Raw genomic sequence first — 25,186 nt, forward strand, 5'->3', positions numbered from 1 at the left:
CATTATTTACACATTTAATGAGGATCTCAGACTTGGCTTCAACAAACCCCAGTTTCACCAAACAAAATGCCTTCCAAAATGTCACTAAAGAGATGTTTTTGGAGAGTGCGAATCCACAAAAAGAAACTGTCAGATTGGTCCTTTAGAGAAACACCTGAAATGAAAAGTATTTACATTATGGACAGCCTGAAATCAAGATGAAGGTCCTTTTTTCACCGAGAAGGAGGAAGGCAGGGGACCCTCACCGATTGTCTGCAGACGGTGTTCTTCTCCGCCACGAAGCCCCTGTCTATCAAATCACACTCTGTGAGGTTTTTGGCACAAAGGGTTACGCAGGAACTAAACGGATAGGATAACGTCCTCCTGTCCCCATCCTTGTCCCCGCCAGACCACCTGGGTATCACCGAACCCCTTCCTGACTGCCTGTGCCGGACGTTATTCTTCACCTCTGTAGCCCTGCTTGGCGGTGTTATCAGTTCCCTTTGCCGACAGCGGCTTATCGACTCCTTTTCGATGACTCCTGCGCCTTGAAAGGAATGGGTCAGCACAGGCTAAGCACGTGAGAGGGGATCAAGATAAAGTAGGGCCGTATTTGGAAGAAGTGGCGCACTACTCCTTCTGCTTTGCTAGATCTTCCGTACAGCTGTAAGTGAAACGGTGCTTTGTCCTCTCACGCACGTGGTTGAGTGGCAGAGTGGCAGAGTGCCAGCGTGCGGAGAGGCTCAGCCCGTACAGACACACACAGCAAGGACGGCTGGCGATCTGACTCTGTGTTGACACACCAGAGAAGGGTGGACGAAGTTGCACATCGACAGCGTACCTGGAAAGAAAACACAGCTGCTCACGAAGCATGCTTGGTTTGTCACAAGGCTTCTCAAATTGCAATTTGAAAGACAATAAAACACGCAGGGAAAGAAGGGGGCAGTATATACAAGCGCACTACTGGTGTGACATCACAGATGGTCCATCGTTTTTTTTAGTTTTGGAAGAAAAAAAGGTTGGTTGGCTTCTTTTGACAGTTCCTTCCTAAACTCTCATCCACGGCAGTAATAAACCATGTGGGTTGATTTCTTTGATAGTGCAATTGACTATATGTCCTTTTTACAAAATGAAAATAAATAAACACAGTTGTCCTCTATTCACCCCCCATTCCCCAGGCTTGTCAAAGTATTAGCTAACAAATGAAGGATTTACAATGGGGCTGGATACTCACACTGGAGAGGAATGTGGAATTGACAGTCAGCACTCGGAGATACTAAAAGATTCCCATTCATATGAATAGCGGTGTTCATTTATACTGTGAAGCCGACAGAAATCGCTAGTTATAGTACTGTAGATTGTAAGTAAATTTGAAAAGAAATACAAGACTGATGTACAAATCACATTTTACACCCAAAATGACTGGTACAAGAACCAAACCCACTGTTCCTCGTGTACCACTATACATAACTATAAGTAAGGTGCTTATTGGATGGTACAGAACATCTACGCAGATGACAATTTCCCCCAAATGGGTCTTCTTGGCTTTATCGATTGTCCCTTCTGACAGTGTCGGTGCAAATCCAAGGTATGACGCCTCAATTCCGGGGAAATATCAGAGACAGGATTAAACTGACGCACTAGGTGGCTGCTGTCTGGGTTAAACAAAAGGTAAGGAAATATTGTGGCAGCTTAACGTGAGTTTTTTTTAAATGAGGCCAGGTTTGCGGGGGAGGTGTACTGGTCCCAGGATTGGATTTGTGAAAGGAGTGTGGAGTTGCGAGTGGCCTTGCTCTGTCCGCCCAGCAGGGGGCACTGTCCACTATCCTCTCAGTCAAGGGAATCTGTATAGTGTAAGGGGGCCCTCTCTCCCATCAATGCCATCTTCCCTCCACTCTGCAGAAATTAGAGATGTCCGGTCTGTCTCTCTCACTCTCTCAAAGAAGAAGAACCGTAGTGCAGAGAGGGGGAAGGGCCATTCCAGCTTCATTTCCTTCCCAGAATTCCTCAGCCATGACTATAACCACACACCATCTGCGGAGAATGACCAGCGTGGTAGTGACGTGTTGAGGGTTATTCTTGATAGTTTTTGTTCCTCTCACAGAATAGCCACCTTCCCAATAGTGTAATGTACTTTTTGCTTTTCCACGGGGAATATCTGGAACTAATTATGTAAGAGATACATTAACAGTTCATTTGGGGATTTAATACAAATTTGCTGTAGGGATATACTTGCAAAATTAATCATGCCTTGACAGATAGTAAAATACATTGATCTGTGCACCCAGTCCTCCTGCTCCGAGTGGGAATGGTAACGTTAGAATGCCACCGGATTGGTCCGTTGGGAATGGGGGGCGTGAGGGGGTGGGGTCAGGAATAGTAGCGGGGATGGGAGCTCATTGATTGATCGATGGAAGGTCTCAGTTCTCTTAATACAAATAAAGAAATGAAAAAAATGACAGGATTGATCTTCCTTTTCTTGTTGTTGTTTCTGTTTTGCCTTCCTCTCACCCTGGCTGCGAACATTAGTTTTCTTCTCTTTCCGCCTGATTGCAAACTGAATCCTCCCTGCCGTGCAAAGAAAAACACAATCAGTTATCGTTGTTGTTGTTGTCGTCGTCGTCGTCTTAATAACTTTCGGGAAGTGTGTCGATGTCAGTGCTCTGTAACACTAAACACACCCTGAAACACCCTGTTACAGGAACATTTGCATACGTAACTAAAGATCTAGGGAGGGAAAGAGAGAGAGAGAGAGAGAGAGACCTGTGATGTTTGGGTCCGCAGGGGGCCTTCAGTCTCGGTGCATATGTGATGGCAGCACTTCTGAAGAGACATTCCTGCACATAACATTGCACGTGCTGGGGACTGGTATTTTAAGCATGCAAGCAGGTGCAGCTTATGTAACTCCTGTACACGAGAAGCAACACTGTGGTTCAGCGTTGGCCACACTGCCTGAGGAAAAGACGGGCTGGGGATGGAACCGGTCTAAAGCATTCCGTGAGAGAAGAGTGCCACCTATTGGTGACCATCTGAATTACACTCAGCCTGTAAGACTGTGGTGCCCATGCCTTAATGTGCCCCTCACCTCTTACGATGAGATGCCGCCCGCCTCCCTCACAGTCCCGGCTCTTGCACCATCGATGTGGGCCTGTAAGCACATTTCTCCACTTACTAGTGTGTTCGTTAAAGGCCTAATATGGAAACAGGGCCGTTTTTTCGATGAGATCACAAGGGGGGGGTCTCCCGGGGTTTCAGTGCTTTTCTTACCTTTCTCTCTCTGCAGGTGCCGGCGCAGGTGCCGGTGGCTGTTGTTGCTGCTGCTGCTGCTGCTGCTGCTGTTGCTGTTCTTGCTCCATCCTATAGGGGGCAAAAGAGAGCTAGTGTCGACTGGCCTGTCTTTGGGGATTCCGGAGAGAAGGTTTAGCACCTTTGTCTGATTAACAATGTACCCTCTCCCTTGCTCGATGACAATATAGGTCTGCGACTGGCCTGATTTCTTTCTGTTTGCCCCCCCATGGACACTGCTCTAAATGTTTCTCACAAAGACAGACCAGCTGCCAGGAGGAGGGGCTATAAATGAAGCAATATCTGTATATAGTCTGCCACTCGGTCCCCTACTGCTCCTTTTTTTTAAGAATTATGAAAAAGATTTAAAAAAAAAACACACACATAGTGATTTGCTTTACCTCTCTTTCCTAGCTTGAATTCTCTCCTCTTCATACCTAAAAATCGAGACCACCAGGTTATCATTTTAAATAAGTCAGATTAAAATAAAAAACAGTGATACAGAGAACGCTTGAACTGCCTTTCCATGTGTTGAAAGGGTAAGACCTTGTAGGCCATGTTCAGTTAGGCCTGATCGTTTTATCTTTGTGATCTGTGACGTGCAGAAGTCAACTAGCAGTGCATGCCATCGAGGTGTATTCGCTACTTCAGCCTATTCGTTGAGCTGCGTGGGACTCGGAGGGGTGAGGGGCGCCGGTGCTGCCCTCTGGAGCGCACTTACTGCAGGATGCACTCCGGGATCTGCACATGCTCCATGGGGATGATCTGTTCCAGCTCCTGCAGGCTGTGCACGTAACGGATCTTATTCATGAACTTCACACTGTGCGAGGCAAGGGGACAGGCAGAAATCTTTTATCTTATTTTATTGTATCTTGTTGAATGATGTCTTTTATCGATTGAAGCACACACATATTATTTGATACGAGGGTAGGGGGCTGAAGGTTTGGTTCCCATGACCCCTTACCTGATGAAAGGTCTGGAGATGGCCAGGACGGTGCGGATGAACCAGGAAGGGTGGGCGATGATCAGAGACTTCAGATTCTTCCGCAGCCTTCAGAGATGGACACAGACAGAAAAAGAACGAAAAAAGAAGGTGCTGAGTGAGTCTAGATGATTGTGATTGGAGGAGCCCAAGATGTGGCTCTAACAGCCCAGTGTCTCCAAAGAGGCCCCGAGGAGTAAAGCTTCAGCTCAGACATGGAGGGCTGGCCTACCTCCTGTCAATCATCTGATAGCACCGCTTCAGCCAGCCAATCCCGGGCATCCTTCTCCGCGGAGTCGCGCCGTTCAGGTAAATAATCATGTAATCCTCGGCCACCAGGAGCTCCAGACTGCTGATCACGTACCTGGGGGACAGAGAGAGAGAGAGAGAAAGAGAAAGAGAGAGAGAGAGAGAGAGACTCTTAGTCCCTGGCAAAGGCTACAACAATACTAAGGGCTCCACTGAGCACAGAATGAATGCACATAAAGAGGATTGATTAAGATCTGGGGCAACATTTTATCAATTATTTATTATCACATAGTTTTCCCCTTCACTAATGTATCGGTTTCAATGTTTGAAAGTTGTTGGTGCAGCAGGCCAAGGCACTGTGCCATGGAAAGCAGATACGGTGTGTGTAAGACCATGTGATTGGCCCCAGATGCCCTCTGGTTTGGCCTTGCTTACAAGAAGAGGTTCTCCATGATGTAGTGATAGTCGGCACAGCTGCTGTCCGGGAGGTGGCAGGCGGCGAACACGATGATAGCGTTCAGGCCCTCGCCGTAGTAACCTGGAAGAAATAGGGCAGAGTTCACTGGAGGTTGGGAGATCTGCTGACATATTGAAATGGCCTCCCTGGAGCTCGTGGAAGGAGATTTGGGAGCTTTTCAGATCACCGCCTCAAGTGTCCACACACTGATGGTGACAGTTATGGTCCCGAAACGACGTAGTGCCTGAGCAGCCCAATGGCAGTGATACAGTTTACTGTGTACAGTGTGCAGTGTGTCACAGTGTGTTAGTGTGCAGTGTATAGTGTTACAGTGTGCTGTGTGTTACAGTGTTCAGTGTGCTGTGTGCAGTGTTCATTGTTACAGTGTGCTGTGTGCAGTGTGTAGTGTTACAGTAAACTGTGTGCAGTGTGTAGTGTTACAGTAAACTGTGTGCAGTGTGCAGTGTTACAGTGTGCAGTGTTCATTGTTACAGTAAACTGTGTGCAGTGTGTTAGTGTTACAGTGTGCAGTGTTCATTGTTACAGTAAACTGTATGCAGTGTGTTACAGTGTGCAGTGTTACAGTGTGCAGTGTGTAGTGTTACAGTGTGCTGTGTGTTACAGTGTTCAGTGTGCTGTGTGCAGTGTTCATTGTTACAGTGTGCTGTGTGCAGTGTAGTGTTACAGTAAACTGTGTGCAATGTGTAGTGTTACAGTAAACTGTGTGCAGTGTGTTACATTGTTACAGTGTGCAGTGTGCAGTGTTCATTATTACAGTAAACTGTTTGCAGTGTGTAGTGTTACAGTAAACTGTGTGCAGTGTGTTACATTGTTACAGTGTGCAGTGTTCATTATTACAGTAAACTGTGTGCAGTGTGTAGTGTTACAAAAAACTGTGTGCAGTGTGTTACATTGTTACAGTGTGCAGTGTGCAGTGTTCATTATTACAGTAAACTGTGTGCAGTGTGTTACAGTGTGCAGTGTTACAGTGTGCAGTGTGTAGTGTTACAGTGCGCAGTGTTACAGTGCGCAGTGTTACAGGGCACAGTGCACTCACCTCCGTGCGTGATGACACGCAGGTACGGCCGGATGACCTGCATGTCGATGCGGTGCTCCTGCTCCCCGATGATGACGCTCCTCCACAGACGCCCGTTGGCGCCCGCCCCCCCTGCCCCCTCCTCCCCCCCGCCCGCCCCCTCATTGGGTGGGGCCTTCGCCGAGGCCACCGGGGTGTCATCTGGAAGGACACAGAGAGAGCGTCACATCTCAGCATAGCAACGGTAAGGAAAACTTCTCTCTGACCTCTTCTGGCTGCCCTTTGACCCCCGGGGCCACTGACAACAGCTGATCAATGAGTACCTGCCAATGACCTCTGACCCCCTTCACTCTCCATCTCCATTAAAATAAATCCCCTCCCCCGCCATTTCCTTTCTGGCCACTGACCCCTTGATCTTTCCAACCCAGCCTCACGACCCCTGACCCCCAGCTGACCTTCCCACTCCAGCTCGTTGCCGTTGGTGATGAACTCCAGGGAGTCGGTCTCGTCGGGCGTCTCGATGTCGTCCACGTTGATGTCCAGGTCATCCGGGGTGTCCAGGAAGTCGTCAGAGAGCAGCGAGCCCTCACTTTGGTCCAGGGACAGGTTCATCTCGGGGGCCACCAGCGTGCGCCGCTTTCGGGAGCTGCCTCCGCCCCCCCCGCCCACGTTCAGGGAGCTGGGGGGAGCTGGGCCCGGGACACAGCAGAGAAGAGACACACAGTCAGGCAAGGTTCGTTCAAGTCTTCAGTTCTTATTAATTCCTCACTGCTATCAGTTTCACGTCAATCGCTGTTTTGATAGATGCCTAGAGCTCCTTTTCACAGTGAGAACCAGTGATTTAATGAGGAAATACGAAGTTTAGTAGTGCGACTTCACAAGAGACGGCACAAATTGACTCGCAATCCAATTTAGTGGGCAAACAAACCAACAACAAAAACATCCAGAGTCCTCAATAAGTCAGACCCAACTAGGGGTGTTGGGGCGGGGTTGTACTCACAGTTCCTGTTGTCTGTGAGGCTGCAGGATGTCTCCATCTCGCCGTCCTCTGGAAGGGGTCTGCAAGAGAGGAGGACAACGGGATCAGTCTCCCTGTGCCATGCAGGACCCATAACCCTCTTACAGTCGAAAACACATCCCCGACATCAATGGGAAATAGCTTTTTATTCCCAGAAATCAAAGCACACACAGAAAAAGATGATTTGAAAATATTTACAATGGATGCATACAAACAGAGGCTCTTTCGAAGCAGTGTCACTCAAATCCTGGAATTAAGCACTAGCTTGATTGAAAAAGACTAATTTCACACTCCAGATGTGCCACATCAAACACAGTGTACGACAACAACAACAACAAAATGAAACACAGACATCAATAACAAAAAACGGGTACAATAGTGGCATCCCTACTGACTCCCATGTGGCCGTTTACATCCTAGCGATGCAGCCATGGGGAGAAGGGGAGGGGAATCGAGGCAGGGGGAGTGGCGGAGGTTCGGAGCGGGGGTGGGGGAGGTCTGGTACACCCCCCTCGGCTGTGGTCAGGGTGCATCGGATCAAGCAACTGGCAGCGCGCAGATCGCATCCTCCTGGTCCCTAGAGACAGGCAGCACCCAGCTTGAACAGAAGGCCGGAAACGGACAAACAACATTTTTTTTTTTGTAATAGGAGAAAAGAAAGACAGACGAAAAGCTGTGCTATCTGCAATTCAAACTCCAGCCCCCGAGACAGCTGTTTAATTGAGCGACAGGAGAGAGGAAATCATCACCGTCAGCATCCGCGGCGCTGTACAGTGTGGTAAAGTAATAATAATACGCAGACTGAACACCCCTCTGGGCAGGAGCCTTGTTTTCGTACGGCAATATTTGGCACAGCCTTTTCTTTTTGCTTCCCTGGATTGCGTAGTGCATAACAAACAGCCCACATTTCAGAAAGAGATCCCTCCCCAATTAATCTCACAAGGAAAAACACAAAAAATCCAAAATATGCTCATTTCAGACATAACTTTCTTACCTACTGGAAGCACAGAGGTTTTAGGATATTGTATGATTTAGTCCCAGGCTTCTCTTTCGTCTGCAGTCTGTTTGAAATGCTTGCTGTGTGTTTTTTTCCCTCACACGCACACACACACGCACACACACACGCACGCGCGGACGACACACACAGCAGGACTTGGCAGTATGATGAATCTGATGCTCTTTCCCCCCCCCTGCTAAGTCTGTCTTGCCTCCATTTTCCCAGAGATGATGCTGTGTTGTTGACTGTCGGCTGCGTCACATGACATGGGGTTTTACCATTTAAGGCTGGCACTGCACCTGCTCCCTTTCCGCTCTCTCTCTCTCTCTCTCCCTCTCCCCCTTCTCTCTCTCTCTCCTTCCTTCTGTGCCTCTCTCCCTGTCTCTCTCAGGGCCTCCCTTTCTCATCCTCCTCTCTCTCAACCCTGCTAATTCTCCCTTTTTCTCCCTCTTTTTCCTTTCCTGCTCTCTCTCTCCCGTCCACTTCTCTCTGCTGCTGCCACATCTCTCTCTACCCCCCTCCAGACTTTCTCCTGGTCTCTATCTCTGCCCCCCCCATCCATAAATCTCACCATCTCCCTACATCTTTCCTCCATGTCTCATTCCTCCCCCCTGACCCGATGTGACAGACTGCAGGGCTGAGGGGTCGGGGGGTCGGGGGGTTGGAAGGGGTCCCCTGCTCCCTACCCAGCCCCCACCCCCTTGGCGCTCTGCTGGGAGACAGAAAAGATACTGGGGGGACAGAATCAGCTCTCCTCAGAGAAGCCCAATTATAAAGCCCACTGAAGCATGCCTTACTCTCAGACGGTCTGTGATTAGGAAAATGAAGCGATGAGGAAATTGATTGCCGGTGATTTCCAAAGCAAATACATTAATGACGGATTCCGCGCTGCACGGCGATGGAGAAATGGTGTGGAAGTGTGTCGGCCTGCTTGACATTTGAACTGCCGAGCCTGCGGGCTTTTTGTGTCTTCCCCCCTGCCTTACAGTGAATTTCCTGATCTCCATTATTCCTGCCCCACCACCCTCTGGGCCAATGAGATGTGCTTTTATTGCAACCACAGCAAATGCATTGTTTTTTCCCCCATGTTTAATAGCGAGCAAGTACAAAAAATGGGGGGGGGGGTTACAAATACACACTTTGGGCCCTTGAAAGATTTTTTGTGTGTGGTTTGGACCCATGTGCTCACACAGTGGCCCTGGTCTTGTAGTGCCTTCTCTCATATTTGAGCACGACTACACCTGGCTCCATTCTGTCTGTGACACATTTCAAATTGATATATCTACTCCTCGTTCAGAGCTCTCTGAAGTCTAATGTATCAATTTCCACTGGATTTAGAGGAAGGTTGTTTTTTTAAAAAGACATATTCAAAGCCACTTCTCCGCTCTCCCTCTCTCTCTCTCTCTCTCTCTCTCTCTCTCTCTCTCATTTTCCCTCACGTTGTCAAGGCAACACAGCTGCTCTTTCTCCCGTTCTTGCCATGCAATCTTCACCCCTCTGTTACTGAGGCACTGGAACCGAAAACACACTCATGGTGGGTGTGTCGTCACTTGTCTTGTGTCTGCGTGTGTGTGTGTGTGTGTGTGTGTGTGAACCACAAACACCCACTCACAATGACAAAGCCCCATCAAGTAAGGTTAGCCCATTCTTGAAATGAAAGTAAATGAAAATGCACATCATCCATTGTGATTGGCCGGTGACTTTAATCCATCACTGCCAGTTAATGCATCTGGCAGTGCCATAGAAATGAAACATGAAAACTAGAAAATAATTGCCTGTGTCGGGCTGTATCCATTCTACAGCTACATAAGACTGACAGCACCGATCCAATCATTAACATTTAGTATCCATACTGTACATTGTCATATCATCTCCAGACCATCTCATCTCATTGGTCCAGTGGAGCTAGGCATCCACATCAACCAGACCTTTTCATACTGAATAATATTAACATTTACAATCATGAAAAAGCTACTATATATATCCTGTTCTTCTTTTCTGCTCAATTTGAAATTAGAGAGGTATCTAGGGACTAAACCAAATCCACACATTTGACTTGGACTGTAACATTGAGGATTCTGAAAGCCCACCTCATTGTTCCCTCAGTTCAAGGCTAAAAAGGTCAAATTCTTATGTCCACACACCGAAGGACCCCCAGCACCCATGGCTGGATGCGTTAACACCTAGTGCTGGTGAGGAAACGTAAGCAACAGTCCGCCTTACCTGGGGAAATCCTCGTCCTGCCACTCGTCTTTCACCTCCATGTTCTCCATGCGCAGGGTGGCCTCGGTGGTCCCCATGGTCCTCGGGCAAGAGGGAGCTGAGACAGACACACAAGGAGACGTCCCATATTGAGGAAACATGCTTCGCCCAACAGAAAACTCAAAACACAACAGGGAAAATCATGCTATGCTGAAATACAGAAGAGAAGGCATCTCAATGCGATGCTACAAAGGACAGGATGTTAATTGTCCTGATCGACCTTCCAGATCTCCTGTTGATGGGAGAACATAAAAGGACCAGTCTGAACCTTTTGTAGAAGCCTGCATATTGAAGGTCATCTTCTAAACAGGTCCCCGGACCTAGTCCACCTGACCATCCCGTGAGCGCCATGTGAACTACATGTGACACCCCGCCCCCCTGACCCACGTCAATCACGGCAAGTCCAAGTCCTGGAGTGAATTTCCTGGAGCCTGGAGAAGTCAAATGTAATCCCGCTCATTACGCCTAATCCGCTGCTGAATTCCCACTTTTTTATGTTTTCAGCCTTATCCCTTCGGTCACCCTGATTTAAAGTGACAGTGTCCCCCATTTCCCGCAGTTACGTGACCTAATTTCAGTGGTGAAATTGCGTGTGCGTGACTCTGTGGCCTTCACCCGTGTGTGTTTCAGTGCCTGGGCCATGTTCTGTATGTATCTATGCAGGAATGCGTGGGGTATGTATGTTTTCTTTTGAGAACAGTGTGGATGACGTCTCCTTACACTCAAGTGCTGCTCACAGATTTATATGTGTGTGTGTGTGTGTGTGTGTGTGTGTGTGTGTGTGGTGGGGGAGGGTATGCGTTATTATCCATTCAATTTAGAAATCTACCTGCATCAACTGTGTGGTCCTTTTTCAATGCCCTTAACTGCAGCATTTCTAAATATAATTTCATTTAGTGCATGCTTGAGTTCAGCCATGCCCAGAATACAATGTATTATTTTAGTTTGTATTGATGGAGGCCTGCCTTTATTTTTCAACTGCTGCACCCATGTGGAAAACCAGCAATCCACAATATAACCCACAGCAATCTGCCTCCCATTAGAGACGTGTGTGTAAAGCACTGAGGGGTGGAGCTGATCGGCTATATAAGGGGAAACTCACATGGCATCTTCTAGCACAGTGCCTGACAATAGGCAGCACCGTAATCCCTAATCGTTGCAGGGCAAATAATTCACTTTCAAAATATATTTTTTCATTTTTTTTGACATAGGGGGGGAGGGTGAAGCCATGTCCACTCTTATTCGGGCAGGTCGTGTTTTTATTCTCTCCTTGTACTTTGATTTTTATTCTCTCCTTGTACTTTGATTGCCTTTTTTCAAACCAACAGTAACCTGCTGGATCTCTCGCTCCATAAACCCAAGCAAAAGCAAAAAAAAAAGCTTGAACACAATCAGAAGGGTGCTTGTCTGTTTAGTCTCAGTGTACGTGATATTGTGTAGCTTTTCCTGTGCGTCTGGCACTGCAGGTGTTTTTGCGGGAGCTCAACTCCTACACAGCGTGTCTGTCCTGCTGGGCTTCACAGAAACAGCCCCACTTCCACCATCCACTGACAGAGACAGTTGTGGCATGGTGGTCTTTATGGATCCGGGCTGCAAACAGACTTTTCCCCATCTTGTGTGTAAAAGGACAGTTTTGGCCCCAATTACCAGATCCTTAGCATTCAATGCCACTGCCTACATAGCTGGTTGGATTACGAAAATAAAATCAGGTGGGTTTTGTTAGATGCTACTTCTTGTGGGGGGGAGGTGATCAGATCTTTGCCTCCCAATTACGAGGTCAGCCTCCTTGCGATGGTCTGTGTTTCAGTCCGTCTTTAACACTTCGCAGTGCACCCCTTCCAAAACGGATTTCACCAGCATGAAAAGGTGAGAGGAGAGCACACCACTGCAACGAAGGAACCCCCACACCTCCCAATACACGCACCACACAGATACAAACCTGTGTGATCAGACATTAAAGCAGCACCCGTGCCTGTGCAGTTCTGTGGTTTGGTTTATCCTGCAAGCACATTCCTCCACTGTGTTACACAGTGAAGGGCACAGTCTCCACCCCCCCACCCCTCCGCCTTTTAATCCCAATTCGCAATTTTGAGGCGAGTATTAAACGCTGTCCACTCAACGGGGAAGTGGATGCATTCCAGCTGCATTACACAACCCAGAAGAAGTGTGTCAGCCTTGATTATAGATCAGGAATCAGACTCCATAACCACCATATGTTTTTTCACCCCCCCCCCCCCCCCCCCACAAACAAACATAACACAACACACCCAGCTCCACTGAAAAAAGAAAGAATGAAACACTCACATCTCGGGAAGGGTGCCTGTCTCCTCCTCTGCCTGGTCCCAGTCGTCCTCCCTCCTTTTCTTCTTCTTTTGCTAGTCCTCTACCTCTCTCTCCTTCAGGGATGGGCAGAGCGGACAAAGGAAGCGGCTCGGGCTGGGATGCGGCAGTGGCACATGCCGCGTCTGTGCGGGTGTGGGTTCCGCTTGGGCTCTGGTACCAGCAGCAGGTGCCTGAGAGAGGGCACAGCCCGGGCAGAGGCTCGGGGAGGGGGAGAGGGAGGGTCTGCTGCTCCCTTTCCCGAGGCAATCAGACAATGGAGAGCCCCCCTGTCGCGTGGGTGGGCTGGCGACAGAGAGAAGACGCTCTTCTCTCCTCCTTTCCGCAGTAGCAGCAGCAGCAGCAGTGGAGGGCTATTCAGATGCCTGTCCTGCCCCTGTTAATATCCCCTCTTCACTGCCATGACAGCCACCATCAAATGCTTACTCTATAATTTCTCTCTCTCTCTCTCTCTCTCTCTCACACTGTCCTCCACTGGCCCAGTTTCGGCCAAGTTTATTGGTACGGCTCCCAAATCCTCTTCTTCTCCTCCCTTCCCTTCTCAGCTCTGCTACTCCCTTCTTTTCCCTCTCTCTCTCTCTCTCTCTCTCTGTTCTCCTCTCCAGCTGTTATAAGGTAAGGAGTAGTATCTCAATTTCTAGCGCTGTGCATAGACATTTCTCTTGATGTCTTCTTTATCTATCCATCCATCCATCTAGCTAGCTACCTATCTGTCTGTCTGTCTATCCATCTGTAACACCAGCTTTTGCAGCTAGGTCTTTATCGCTAGTGTTTCCTGGCAACAGCATCTCTTTATTCCTCTCTATTGCTATCCATCTCTCTCTCTCTCTCTCACACACACACACTCTCCCTCCTACCACATAACCCCCCTTCTCTCTGACTTTCCCCTCCAACCACAGCTCCCCTCCTCCTGTTCTGTCGATCTCTCCCATATCTCCTCCCACCAGCCCCCTCCTCCCTCTCTCCCTCTCTCCCTCTCTCCCTCTCTCCCTCTCTCTCTCCCCAGCTGCATCATACTCAGGCAATGGCAGTGAGCAGGAGAACTCACTCGCTATTCCTGAAGGGTTTGTGAGGCCAAACAGCAGCATCCTTTCTCTCCCGCCATTGGCTGGCTGATAAATTGAGCTCCACAGTCTCAGGCAGCCCTTTACCCAGTTCCTGCGTTCTATTAATACACCAGCTGCGCAGTGCAACAACGCAGACTCAGGCTGTGAGGAGACTGCACTGGGAGCACCTTATAATAAAAGAGCTTGTTCTCCAGTTGCTTTGTTATTTCACTTTGTACTATAATAGGGATGCTCTACAGGGGTATCTGTAGTTTGATTGTACAAAAAAAAATAGGTATACTCATATGCAGAATAGTCTTTTATCTCCAGACACAAACAAGATGCATTATTTTTTAGGGTAGGTGTGACTGTGTATCAATAATAACAACCCACTTCAGTTGAGGAATCCTTTCAGATGGTTTTCTCTTGCATAGTTTAGGGGAAAAAATTAAAGACAAAACCACCAGGCACATTAAATTCACAAAACCAATTATTAAAAATAACATGTCATGCAAACAACCTCTCCCTGGACACAGTAGTGAGGAAATAAAGACGCTTGCATTTGGCTGGATGATAACATCAGGGCAAATAAAGCTCAAAATCCCTGGATGGCAATATTGATCTTTTCATGTATCACCAGGTGTTGGCCTGTACATGCACAATAACGGAGTGTATAAACCATAAAACCAATCACACCAACAGCACGAATGCAATAGTATGGCCATGCAGCTATAACACGATCACAGCACTTTTCGAAAGCACTCAAATAAAGATGTGAAACAAATGCAAAATAAACTTCGTAACTCAAGTAACGGGGGGGTGCTGGTCCCGTCCGGCGCTCGAGGGGTTACCGGCCCGCCGTGCGCGAGACTCGCTCATTTGAGGGGCACGTGACGGCGCGCGGCCCGGCTCGCTCCTGTCTGAAGACGCCAAGATGGCGGCGAGCAACTACTACGGATTCACGCATGGTGCCGGCCCGCAGTACAGGTAATACCACCGGCGGCTTACGGGGGCAGCCCGTCCTCACCTGCGTGGGAGGGAAAGCGCGGCTGGTGAATGCAGAAACAAGGGTCTGGTATGTGTGCAGGCAGTCGGGGCGGCAGGAGAGAAAAAGGCCGTGAGCAGATAAGGAGCTCTTTACTTGCACACTTGACAGAAATGCATCTCGTTGAGCCCCATCCGGAGGAGGGGAAAGATGCGCCCAGACCAGCCCCGCAGCGGTGCCACGTCCCCCGGGGTTCACTAATGCCAGCGGGTGGCTTTTCCGCGCCGGGCGCTGGATGCGGCGGGGAGGTGTTGTCATTTTTAAATGGTCAAACTTCGTAAAGAACCGCCCTTCACTATCGGTGGGAAACGGCAAAATGGCGGTGGAAAGGGTGCATGCATTGCAACCAGCGATCGCGGGGGGACATCCTCACCCCCAAGCATTTGCAGTCAGATATCGTCCTGACTGCAAGATGCATGTAAAAAAGCAGTGGGCACTGGTGCCGTGTCGGGTCCATTTTATGATCTGGGCGTGATGTCTGTTCTGCAGCAGGCTGTTGGTCGGGGTATCATGCCGGAATGAAGTGCGATGGCAAAGCTCAGGTTAATAACACTGCAGGTGCTCACTTTGGCCTGGACGATTTCAGCACATTTGAACGTTGGACGTGAATGCATTGGTGCGCGTTTTGGGTGACGGTGGTTAAGAAACGGGAAGAGAAACATGACGTGCAGATCCGTTGCATTTCACCTGTGGAGACTAATGCGATGTCTTCCAGAGACATGGCTACCTTGATCTCTTGTCATTGCGTTCAGTATTTCATTGTCACGTATTGGACGCTGCCTGGCCGCAGCCTAGTCAAGGTGAAACTAAAATGCGTTTGTGTTTTGGATTTGATCATCGCACCCTGACATTGAAACCCGCTAACCTGTAGGCTGCACCCTGCACCTGCCAATTTAAATTAGTTGGCATACAGTAGGGCCACCAACTTTAGAAAAACAGGAGGTTCATATAATCTGTATTTTTTAAGGAATGACTATATCCAAACTTCACATTATTCTGGCAAGAGTTAGACATGCATCTAAGAAACATGCATTTGAATATCCCATCAGAGAGGCGTTGTAAAGCAATAGTAACTGAGTAACAGCTCATTTGAATCTGATGTTCCCTTGCATTAGTATTTTAATATGCTGTCCAAAGCTGCAGTGTGCAGCTGATAGTCTGTTCCAGCTGAATAAAGCCCTGCATTACAATGGGCATCTTTTGTGTGTGAGTGTATGTGCTGCTTTAAAAGTATAACCTGAGGCAGCATTGGACTTGTGATTGACAGTGGAGAATGAATTTCAGGTGCTAATGTTCATAAGATCGCCATCATATCGTTTAAGCCGTGCCTGAGCGATTTGTCATATAATGCCTATTGTAAAAGTATAAACACACTTGCTTGTCTGTGGGTTTTAGTTGTTTTTTTTAACAAAAGCCCTTCCTGAATTTGTTTAAATGTTAGCCTTGCATGACCTCACATTGACCCCTTGCAAGCATTCTTTGTAAATTGGGAATGGTGTTTTCTTTTGTGCTGTCACAATTAAATGGTTTGTGCATTTTAATTCCCAAGTAAATATCATGTTTCCATAATTTTTTTTAACTACCAGTTGCTGCTCACATCAGCCTGCCTTTTGTCTGCTTTATACCTATTCGTTCATGCCAAAGACATGTTAGCAAGATTGTATTAGATGTCTGTACTATGATAACTGTCTGTATTGCATACCACAAAAGTCTTCACTGGCAAAGTAATGTCTTGTTTATTTGTTATTATCCTGTTTATTCCAGACCCGATTGTACTATTTATGTCTCTATATATAATATGAGCAAGACTTGTACCGTATTGTAACAAGTAACATCTCTAGTGATTTCCAATTAAAAAAAGTTTTCAGGTAGCAAATTCAAATAAACTTTCTCTCTCTTGTCAGTATATGCATTGCTGAATATATTTTGGCATTTGGTGTGTTTTATTTTGTACTCACCATTACAATATGGCAGTGCCACTCCCATCCTGAATGTACTAGACTTTGTATGCAAGAATAATCTTAATTATTTCCCATTGTTTCAAGGTTAAGCGTTTTAAAAAGATTTACTAGGTATGTGTGTACAAAACCTAGTGCATGTTTTTTGATCAGATTTGCTTCAATCGTGCCAAGTCAGTTGCATTGGCACACATTGGTGGCTTTGCCAAAAACTGGGCCCTGAAAATAGTCTTTACTGGAGAAAGTGGTACAGCGAGTTTTGCTTCATCGAAAGGGAAGAAAATGTCCTGCGAACACGATTTTTTTTTCCTGTAGTGCATTAAGGAGGTGTGATGCTGAGTCAAATTATACACGCTTAAAACAGAGTAGGTACAGCAGTTTATAAGGATGGATTGATCACCAAGTGGGAAGAAGTGAAAATGAGAGAAACTGAATGCTTCGTGTTTGCAGCTTTCGATTGTTGTTCCTAATCGCCAACCCCAGTAAATTCTCTGCACTAAAATTAGAGGGATCTCTGGCAGTTCGAGGTGTTTTTTGTGTGTGTGGGTGTGTTGGAATTGGACATTTGTCAGATATCTTGCTGGTAGTTAAATGCAGATGGCATTTAAGGAAATGTTACTCTGTTTAATGAAGTGCATGGTGAGAGGTTTTCAGGGGGGCTGTATTGTTGAATGCCAGTGCTGTCTCTGCTCAGTGCCTGGGGTGGTAGGTATTTTATAAAAGCAGCCTTATATTCTTGCCCCATGAAGTGCTTTTTTTTCAGAATTGAAGGGAAGGATAATTGTTCTTGCATAGTTTGTAATGTATGACATTTTTGATCTGTCGCTCTCCAGAATGCTGAAGCCCTGCTAAACGTCCTGGATGATCTTAGTGTGAGCTCTTAAAGTGGCTGAAAAAAGCTTTTTAATTTGTGGTTTAGGCATGGGCAGGCTTGTGTAGAGATTCAGAGGTGACTTGTGCAGGTGGTGTTGGGATGCTTTTAATCTCGCAGCCTGTCTCCAAAGGCACACGTTTACCGCAAGTGAACAGGGCCTGGCAAAGTATTTATCTGAGTGCAGTCTGATCTGTGCCGAGCTTCTCCTTCTGCTGCCTAACATTTTGTGTTGCAGTGTTTTTCTGAATAAGGGCAGTTCTGCAAATCCTTTGCTCGTTCAAGCTGAAGGTGGCACTCCCCTGCTGTGCAATCGAAGAGCTGGGAGTCGCATTCATGCATGCACATTGCACATGTATTACTGACCCACAGCTTCCAGTATTCCAGTGCCCCGGGCTCATTTCAGCTCATCCAAATGTCTTCATTGGGGGAGCCGTTATAAATTTGGTACTCTGGGTCTGCAGTCTGACAGGCAACATTGAAAGCTTTCTAGTTCTGTGTAAATGGCTGATCCAGCTTACCTGCTATCAGGTTATTTTAGTACTCTATTTAGAGAACACCACCATATTTCCTGGGGAAAATTGAGTGATGGCATAGGAACTGTCAAAAATGTAGCCGGAAGAGGGGTGGGTCCTGTTTGGCCCTCACAGCTAATTGATGTATTTTTTCCCCTGCGCTTTCAGGTATTGGGTTGGAAATGCAAATTTTAATTTCCATTCATTTTCCCTCTAGTTTTTGACACTTTCATCCATCTGCACATTCGTTTTGCCTGACTTCTGTCCTTGTGTTTGTGAAGATCTCGTGGTCATGCTGAATCTCCTTTCTCTCTCGTCCCCGTCCCCGTCCCCATCCCCCCCCAGTGCCCAGCCTGCCCCAGCCTATTCCCACCCCACCACAGCGAGCTACACTGTGCAGGCCGCTCCGGGGGTGGCCCATGCCGTGACTGCCACGTATGCTCCAGCCGCCGCCCAGTCCGCCAGACCAGTGGTGTCCGTCGCCTACCAGGGCTACCAGACCCATGCGGGCCCCGACTATGGCTATGGGGCGCGCCAACAGGAAGCTGCGCCACAGCCCACCACCACACCACAGACCTACCAAGTATACACAGAAACGGTCAGTACTTCTCCTTTTTCTACTCTATTTTCCACTTTGATTTAAGACTTTTTAATGTTTGTGATAATTTAATGTGTTTAAGTGCATTTTAAAGTTAGTAAAGTTGTTTTGTGTGTTAATTAAGAGGATCATTTAAACTGCACTAAACAAAATATCTATCCCCCTGTCCACCATTATAAGATGTAAGTTTACTGTAGAAAACATTATCGTAGGCCAGGCCGTTTAAGCACCTTGGTGCCGAGGCACTATAATCTGAAATGCAAGATTGCCGAATCCCTATAATTTTTAATTGCGCTATAAATATTGTACCTATGCGCTTACATTTCACCAATTTGAAGAAATATCGCCTTTTTTCAGTGTTTACATCGAGATTTCGAGACCCGGGCTGCAATTTTGGTATGTACAAAGGCCGATGTCGAACAAACTTCTGATTGGCTGACGAGCAAAACGCAATCTCCAATTATACCCGAAGTCATCCCTACGACACCCCCTGCTCGCAAAAATGTTTGCACTTACAGAAAGTCCTGGGGAAGACTGATTTATTTAAGTAAAGATCTTAATAATAAAAGCTTTACATTTTCATCTTGGTTATATTTTGTAGCTTGTTTAAAAGTATTTTAAACCTTGTAGTTTACATTTGTCATGTTGCATGTGTTCTCTTATTGACTTATACTGTATTTAAATGCTCTCTGTGTGCTGTTCAGTTTTTTTATTCATTAGTGATTATTGTGGTTCTTAGTAATATTCTTAATGTACTTTATATGATTTTAATACAAATTTCAGGACAACTATAGTTACGGACGGTCTACGTCTGCAACCAACTATGAGAATAAGCAGTACTATCAAACGAGTGTAGCCCCGGTGCAGCGCCCAGCCACAGAATCCTACTACCAAACGGGTGAGTTCCCTGCAGACGGAGCACAAAGATCTGTGTTTACTGCCATTATCTCCTGCGTCTTGCCTTGATTTTCAGCTTGGTAGTCATGCAGAGTCCTGTCGCGTCTCGGCACTGTGCGCCGGTTATTTTGCAACATTGCACTGCAGATGTCCGCTCGGGTGCTTTTGTTTTTTGCTGCTGGTGTTTTTAAAAATATTTTTAAAAATATTTTTGTTAATGGAAGAAGAGCAAAACCTCCCTGTGTTTAAATCAGGAGGAGACTTGAAGTTGAGAAACGTTTCAATGGGAAGCAAACCATCAGTCCTGCCCTGTTTAAATTGCAATGCGCAATAATTGCTCATTATAAATAAGTGTATATATGTTTGTATATCTATATCTAAGTATGTATTTGTATTTTCTTCAGGTGTTTTATGTAATAATTATGTCCCTTCAGGCACAAAAGGTTGTTACAGTCAAGCCAGCAGTGGGTACAGCCAGCCGCCGCCCCAGAGACAGGTCACCGCATTAAAGCCCATTGCCCCGGCCAGCTCGGTCTCCACCAGCTACAACATCTATCCAGTGTCTACCAGTGTCCAGCAGTCTGTTACCCCCACCTCCATCTCCATCTCCTCCTATTCGCCAAGCTCTTCCTACAACTCCACCTCGGCCACGTCCTACTCAGGTGAGCCGGCGGTCCCCTTTCCCCCGCTGACCGCAGTCAAGTTCAGAGCCAAACAATGAGTGTTTGAAATGCCGTGTCCCCAAGTCTTATGAAAACGCACTCATGCCCAGTGTAGCAGATATTCTAACAGGCCTCTAACATTTGTAAGACTTTTCCTATTTTCTTTCCCCACTCTTCTAACCATTGCTCAGGTCCCAGCTATTCCAGCTATGACACAAGTGGCTACACCTCCACCCCTTCCTACTACCAGCCTGCCCAGCAGCCCCCGCCACAGCAGCCCCAGCCCCCGCCACAGCAGCCCCAGCCACCCCCCCAGCAGCCCCCCAAACAGCAGACCTGCTCTTCCTGGAGCAACGCCGGCAGTCACATGGTCACCACCCCCGCGCCCACCATCAACACCTACAGCAAGAAGCCCATGTTCCAGAACAAGATGCAGAAGCCCAAGGGCCCCCCAAAACAGCCCCAGCTCCACTACTGCGACATCTGTAAGATCAGCTGCGCCGGTCCGCAGGTGGGTCTGAGCTGTCGTGAGCGGGCATTGTGTGACGAGTTCACGTGGGTGCTGTGGGCGCACTGACGGGTTCTCCTCTCCGCCCCGCAGACATACAGAGAGCACTTAGAAGGTCAGAAGCACAAGAAGAAGGAGGCTGCCCAGAAGTGTGGCAACCAGGTGCCCAGCGGCCCCCGCGGTGTGCAGACGCAGCTGCGCTGTGAGCTGTGCGACGTGTCCTGCACCGGAGCGGACGCCTACGCAGCGCACATCCGAGGAGCCAAGCACCAGAAGGCCAGTACTGGGTTGTGACATCCTCCACCTGTTGCGACCTTTCAACCTGTGTTAGTAGTTACCTTTAGGAACTGTTAACTTTGCCTGTTGCTGTAGAACCTATTCAGCTCGTTTACACCTTTACACTCCTCATACCTCAGAAAAACAACGCTGAAGCGGTAACTGTAGTAGTAAAATTTCCAAACACGAGGATGTGGATTTGGGGTGTTTGTGTTGGAGATTAACAGTGCAGATTAACCTTGTGACCCTTCTCTCAGGTGGTGAAGTTGCACACCAAGCTCGGGAAGCCCATCCCCTCCACGGAACCTGTTGTGGTGAACTCGGCCCCCGTCGCGACGACGACCACGGCAAGTAAACCCACACCTCCCATCACCACCCCAGCAACCCCACCAACGCCCCCAAAACCCATAGTCACCAACGCCAGCAAGCCACCCCCTGCCGTCAAGAAGCCAATCGCACCCAAGATCACTTTTGTTGGTAAGTCTTCTATGCGGTGATCTAGGCCTTTCTCTGAAAATGACCACAGTGAGTTTCACCTGATCTGAAGCCCTCGAAAGAAATGCAAAGATTGTCCATAACCTTTGCAGAAAATGACTTATTTCAAATTAAACCTCCCCTCCATGAAGAGATTCAAAAAGCCATTAAACTGCTGTATCTGCGAACTCTTCTGGGGGGGAGCAAAGTTAATCGTTCTACATTGTAGTCGCTGCGCAGGTGTTGATCCTTTGTCTGTCTTTATCACAAGCTAATAAGCCAGCCACGCCACCTGCTGTGAAGGTGGAGGAAGCGAAACCGCCTGCAGTAAAACCTGACCCGCAAAGCGAGCACGAAGACGATGCCGATAGCGCGGGGGGGCAGGGCGACGTGCAGCCCGTCGGACACGACTACGTGGAAGAGGTCTGTAGTCTCCTGTTGGATTTGTTCACAGGTTAAGATGTCGTAAAAATAAAGCCAAATCTGTTACCCGTTAAAGAGAACGGTAGATTGTTAAATTGACGGATGTAGTGCTCTAATCCTGCACGACTCGTCTTCATTCAGGTGCGTAACGATGATGGTAAGGTGATCCGTTTCCACTGCAAGCTTTGTGAATGCAGCTTTAACGACCCCAACGCAAAGGACATGCACCTGAAAGGGCGCCGACACAGGCTACAGTACAAGGTAAGAGGTGTCTCTCTCTCTCTGAGTAATGACGTTGTTTACTGTACCATACTACAGAATCAACTGATCAAGCGAATACACCTCCGCTTTGTGTCAACGCTGCACACAGACTTAGAGATGGCAAGCGCCTCTTACTGTAGGCTTAAATTGTACAGATCTGATTGCTTGTTTCCAGAGTGCTGCAGAGAATATTCTAACCCCAGATCACAGCATATATCTAATCACACACGCTGCAGTAATAAACAGTTTTAACTTTCAATTTTTGCAATCAAAAGAAGGATGTCATTGATTCCTCACCTTTTGCATTGAGAAATTATCATTCTCTGCTGTTTCTGTTGGTTTGGTGTGAGCAGCTTTTGGTTTCTTGATATATTTATTTTTAAGTGATACCAGCAGTTTATTTTTCCCACAAGATGAAGTCTGACATTCCGCCCATTCAGAAACGATATTAACCCCTCGAGAAGAGGACAGCTTTAAGCTAGAAATGTTTTCCGTGTCCTGCAGCATAGATTTCCATCTGAAGCAAATTTCCAGACGTTTTTCCTTCTGAACCCATTAAACTGTCCTCTGGTTTGCACGGTTAGACATTTCTGTGTCGGTAGGCTCGGCCATTCAGACTACCCAAACTACCATCCATCTCCTCAGGTTGCAGAATCGTCTCCTCTGTGGCTTTGTGGTTTATCGGTAGCTCATCTGTCGTCTTTATTTTAGTGGCACTTCCTGCTTATTTGTCTTCTGCTTTGCATATTAATATTTTTAATAAGGTTTGTTCCACCGACATTTGTATCGCCCCTTGCTTAACACCAGTGATATTCAGTTTATCGGTTCAGCCGCCTTCAGTTTCACTCTGCTTTTACTCGATCGGTTACCATGACAATTGGGAGTCGAGCAAGTGTAACCTGCTAAACAGCGCCAGTTGTCTTGTCATTGCAAATGTATATTGAGCATTGTCAGAATAAGAGCGAGCTAATTGTATACACCAGAAAATGTGCCAGTTGTGTGGCTTGGCAGTTCTGGTGTTAGAGGGGTTTGTTAGATTTATAGAGTGAGAAGTAGATGTAGTTCAGAGTATTTATATGATGTCACTTCCATTGGTGCAGTGCTATACATTTTCTCCCACATTTTATATATGGTTTATGTCACCACAGTATTGAGCATCCTTGGGGCATTTTATATGAATTCAAACTAATAAATTCTGCCAGTAGGTGGCATAGTTGAACACATTTCAATTTTAGTAGGAGAGGTTCTCAGAGCTGTGACACGGGATCTCTTGACTTACTGGTGGTTTTGGTTCATTTTCTTAAAAAGGAATGAACCACAAGAGTAAACAAGATCTCATAAAAATACCTATACAAATAAAAATACCTGTTTTATCTTTGGCCTAGGGCAGTTGCTGGAAAGGGGTGGGTAGCCTCTTGTTGGACTCTTGATTTATTCTAACATGAAAACATGGCTTCCGAAATGAAGAGGGCAGTTGAAAATCTTCATGACCTTTCCTGACCTTGAGTTTTTTGTGTGTGTCCCCCTTCCCGTTCCCTCTCCTCCTCTCCTATACTTGCTGTAGAAGAAGGTCAATCCCGAGCTACCGGTGGAGATCAAGCCCAGTAACCGAGCTCGCAAGCTGCAGGAGGGCAAGCTGAGGAAGCAGAAGCAGAAGGCCGTGCTGAAGAGGCGCAGGGACGAGGAGCAACGCTGGCACTTGGAGATGAGGTCGGTGACCCGGAGCCGCCCCCACGAGAATTACTTCTCTTTAAATGCGTCTTTTGCATAGAAAAAGTCAATTCTCTTCCGGAAAAAGCTGAGCACAGGCTTCAGTAGCCTTTGGAACATCAAGATAAGTTGGAAAACACTCTAAATTGAAGTGAGAGAGAGATGCGGCTCTCACTGCAGGCTAAACACGGCTGCATCAGCATCACGCAGTCAGACAACAGCGCGCACATCTCACAACTGTTACAGATGAGAAACCAAAGCAAAGCAAAGTTAGAATAAGCAGACAGTGAAGTAAATAGTTTAGATGGGGGCAGAAATGAGACTATATACTTATGCAAAACCTGCAGTCTTACACCCAGATGAACAACAGATGGTCTGGAATGTTATTTTCTTCATGAAATTAAATTGTACCTGAGCAGCCTGACAGCTGCAAAATAATTGGACTGTGAAGGGTTAATGGGGAAAAACACATTCTGTGAAACCCAAACTTCTGCTTTTTCTATTCAGCCTTTGACATCCTTAAAGCCTTACCGATGCAGATTTTCTTCCAGATTAGTGTGTGTGACCGGAGTTCATATGGAAAGCCCCGTGTTTTTAAATATAAAGATGTAGCTTTTTCTATATATCCTTCCATTCAGACACTGTGGACTATTTTGTGAGAACATGAACACATTCAGTTGGTTTCCTCAGCAGGCGTTATGAGGAGGAGATGTACTGGAGGAGGATTGAGGAAGAGCAGCTCTACTGGGAGGAGCAGAGACGCCGGATGGTCCCTCCACCACCTCTGATGGGTCGCCCCGGCATGCCTGTCCCCCCTCTTTTGGTATGGTCCATTACCTCACCAGTAGAAGCTCAACATGCTTACGATACTTATACAGGCTTCCATAGAGGCCTCCCACACCCTCCTCTGCTCCCAGTTCACCCTTCATTTTGTTTACACTTAATTCTTGTTGCTGCTACATGTAAACATGCACTTACCCACATTTGTCGATGTCATGTGTCCATTGTGGTCATTTCTGCTGTAGTGGAAGGGCAGCGTAGCGACTGTGCCCCTGTGCTAAAAGGACGTGGTTTTATTAGCTCTTCTCCCCTAAGCCCGCCCGGCGCCCCGACTCCCCCGACGACCGGCACATCATGGCCAAGCACTCCACCATCTACCCTGTGGAGGAGGAGCTTCAGGCGGTGCAGAAGATTGTGTCCCACTCAGAGAGAGCCCTCAAACTGGTCTCCGACTCCCTGCTGGAGAAGGAGGATGAGAAGAAGGAGGAGGAGGAGGAGGACAAAGACAAAGTGTAGGAGTTTGTGTGTTACCAAGTTGTGAAAATTGGGTACAATAG

The 25,186-nt window shown here is 47.3% G+C and overlaps 2 protein-coding genes across 11 annotated transcripts in view; one reads left to right on the top strand and one right to left on the bottom strand.

The window, feature by feature from the left end:
* Positions 1–14,654, bottom strand: atcaya (ATCAY kinesin light chain interacting caytaxin a). 4 transcript variants are annotated; one of them, XM_066696190.1, is made up of 13 exons: positions 12,570–14,654; positions 10,227–10,323; positions 6,989–7,047; positions 6,444–6,677; positions 6,010–6,189; positions 4,931–5,033; positions 4,479–4,610; positions 4,229–4,315; positions 3,986–4,084; positions 3,666–3,701; positions 3,247–3,336; positions 3,065–3,127; positions 1–2,547 (listed from the first exon to the last, which is right to left on the bottom strand). In XM_066696190.1, the coding sequence occupies exons 2-12, from the start codon at positions 10,301–10,303 to the stop codon at positions 3,094–3,096; spliced, it is 1,131 nt and encodes a 376-aa protein (XP_066552287.1). In that variant the 5' UTR covers positions 10,304–10,323; positions 12,570–14,654; the 3' UTR covers positions 1–2,547; positions 3,065–3,093. The 4 variants fall into 4 exon arrangements, with proteins under 4 accessions (XP_066552287.1, XP_066552286.1, XP_066552288.1 ...); XM_066696189.1 differs by lacking the exon at positions 3,065–3,127; XM_066696191.1 differs by lacking the exons at positions 3,065–3,127; positions 3,666–3,701.
* Positions 14,555–25,186, top strand: part of zfr2 (zinc finger RNA binding protein 2) — a 19,485-nt gene continuing 8,853 nt past the window's right edge. Inside the window, exons 1-13 of one of the 7 annotated variants that reach the window (XM_066696182.1) lie at positions 14,555–14,638; positions 18,386–18,638; positions 18,996–19,034; positions 19,422–19,536; positions 19,970–20,197; positions 20,389–20,708; positions 20,799–20,981; positions 21,239–21,458; positions 21,727–21,878; positions 22,020–22,139; positions 23,704–23,849; positions 24,540–24,672; positions 24,930–25,141. In XM_066696182.1, the coding sequence (XP_066552279.1) occupies positions 14,586–14,638; positions 18,386–18,638; positions 18,996–19,034; positions 19,422–19,536; positions 19,970–20,197; positions 20,389–20,708; positions 20,799–20,981; positions 21,239–21,458; positions 21,727–21,878; positions 22,020–22,139; positions 23,704–23,849; positions 24,540–24,672; positions 24,930–25,141 (2,174 nt within the window). In that variant the 5' untranslated portion in view covers positions 14,555–14,585. The remainder of the gene's footprint in view (positions 14,639–18,385; positions 18,639–18,995; positions 19,035–19,421; positions 19,537–19,969; positions 20,198–20,388; positions 20,709–20,798; positions 20,982–21,238; positions 21,459–21,726; positions 21,879–22,019; positions 22,140–23,703; positions 23,850–24,539; positions 24,673–24,929; positions 25,142–25,186) is intronic. The other 6 variants (XM_066696185.1, XM_066696183.1, XM_066696184.1 and 3 more) reach the window with 6 other exon arrangements.

Source organism: Amia ocellicauda, chromosome 22 (assembly GCF_036373705.1).
Source record: "Amia ocellicauda isolate fAmiCal2 chromosome 22, fAmiCal2.hap1, whole genome shotgun sequence".
In the NCBI taxonomy this organism is placed as follows: domain Eukaryota; kingdom Metazoa; phylum Chordata; class Actinopteri; order Amiiformes; family Amiidae; genus Amia; species Amia ocellicauda.

Bases quoted from the DNA above. Each gene is read 5' to 3' on its own strand.
- atcaya (XM_066696189.1), bottom strand. From the start codon at position 10,303: ATGGGGACCACCGAGGCCACCCTGCGCATGGAGAACATGGAGGTGAAA. The intron at 4,316-4,478 runs GTAGGCCAGCCC...CCATCTCTGAAG, and splicing joins TATCAGATGATTGACAGGAG to GCTGCGGAAGAATCTGAAGT. The intron at 4,085-4,228 runs GTAAGGGGTCAT...TGCCTCGCACAG, and splicing joins ATCTCCAGACCTTTCATCAG to TGTGAAGTTCATGAATAAGA.